The sequence below is a fragment of the Bubalus kerabau genome, chromosome X, assembly GCF_029407905.1.
Source record: "Bubalus kerabau isolate K-KA32 ecotype Philippines breed swamp buffalo chromosome X, PCC_UOA_SB_1v2, whole genome shotgun sequence".
Lineage (NCBI taxonomy): Eukaryota > Metazoa > Chordata > Mammalia > Artiodactyla > Bovidae > Bubalus > Bubalus kerabau.
Genome location: NC_073647.1, coordinates 107,764,691 through 107,765,957, shown reverse-complemented (window position 1 = coordinate 107,765,957; position 1,267 = coordinate 107,764,691). Strand labels below are relative to the sequence as shown.

At 42.6% G+C, this 1,267-nt stretch overlaps 1 protein-coding gene across 1 annotated transcript; it reads right to left on the bottom strand.

Moving 5' to 3' along the window:
- Positions 1-351: 351 nt before the first annotated feature.
- On the bottom strand, positions 352-825 carry LOC129639372 (high mobility group protein B3-like). The gene has a single exon (XM_055564492.1). It carries the CDS (start codon positions 823-825, stop codon positions 352-354), a length of 474 nt encoding a protein of 157 aa, XP_055420467.1.
- Positions 826-1,267: the final 442 nt, after the last annotated feature.

The window sequence follows — 1,267 nt, the reverse complement described above, 5'->3', positions numbered from 1 at the left end:
CTTTTCATTTTAAAAATGTTTGGAAATATGTATAACTTTGATACAGTTTCCAGGTGCTCCATACACCCATGGCCACTTCATGTAAACCACTGCTAATTGCTAGAGCACTTTGAGAGACTACGATATGATCATGATCCAGTTGGGTAATTAAACCTAATGAGGGCAACAGACATGTCTTGGGTGAGAGGTGTGTCAATCATGGTGCTCCCTACTCTAAGGTTTTCACAAGGAGACAGACAGATCAACAGTTTTTTTTAATTCATCCTCTTCCTCCTCTTCCTCCTCATCCTCTTCCTCTTCCACCTTTTTCCGGACAACTTTAGCAGGACCCTTGGTACCATCAAACTCCCCTTAATAGTCTGCAACATCCTTCTCATACTTCTTTAGCTTTGCAGCCTTGTTGATGTATAGCTGCTTCTTACTGTCACTTAAGTTATTCCACATCTCACCCAGCTTCTTTGCCACATCTCCAATAGAGATGCCAGGGTTTGTAGACTTGATTTTGGAGCAGAATTCAGAGCAGAATAGGAAAAATCCAGACGGTGGTCTCTTGGGGGCATTAGGGTCCTTCTTCTTGCCTCCCTTAGCTGATCCATAATCCTTCATTTCCTGATTATAGTGCACTTTATCTGCCTTTGCCATTTCATCAAATGTAGACTTCTCTTTCCCAGACATGGTCTTCCATCTCTCAGAGCATTTCTTGGAAAATTCAGCAAAATTGACAGGGACCTCGGGGGTTTTCTTATGTTCCTTTCTGCACATCTGCACAAAAAAGGCATAAGCAGACATCTTGCCCTTTGGTTTCTCAGGATCACCTTTAGCCATCTTGACTGTATTATTCACTAGTCTGGGCAGCCCAGGGCATGATGTATAGCTCAGTACTCCACAGCCTCGTTGTAGCTGCATCCACAAGAGTTGCCTCTAAGGAGCAAGCATCTTTTAATTTCATGTCTGCAGTCACTGTCTGCATTGATTTTGGAGCCCAAGAAAATCAAATCTGTCACTTCTTCCACTTTTTCCCCTTCTATTTTCCATGAAGTGATGGGACCAGATGCCATGATCTTAGTTTTTTTAAATGTTGAGTTTCAAGCCAGCTTTTCCACGCTCCTCTTTCACCCTCATCAAGAGGCTCTTTAGTTCCTCTTCACTTTCTGCCATTAGGGTAGTATCATCTGCATATCTGAGGTTGTTGGTATTTCTCCCAGCAATTTTGATTCCAGCTTGTGATTCATCCAACCTGGCATTTCACACGATGTACTCTGCATAT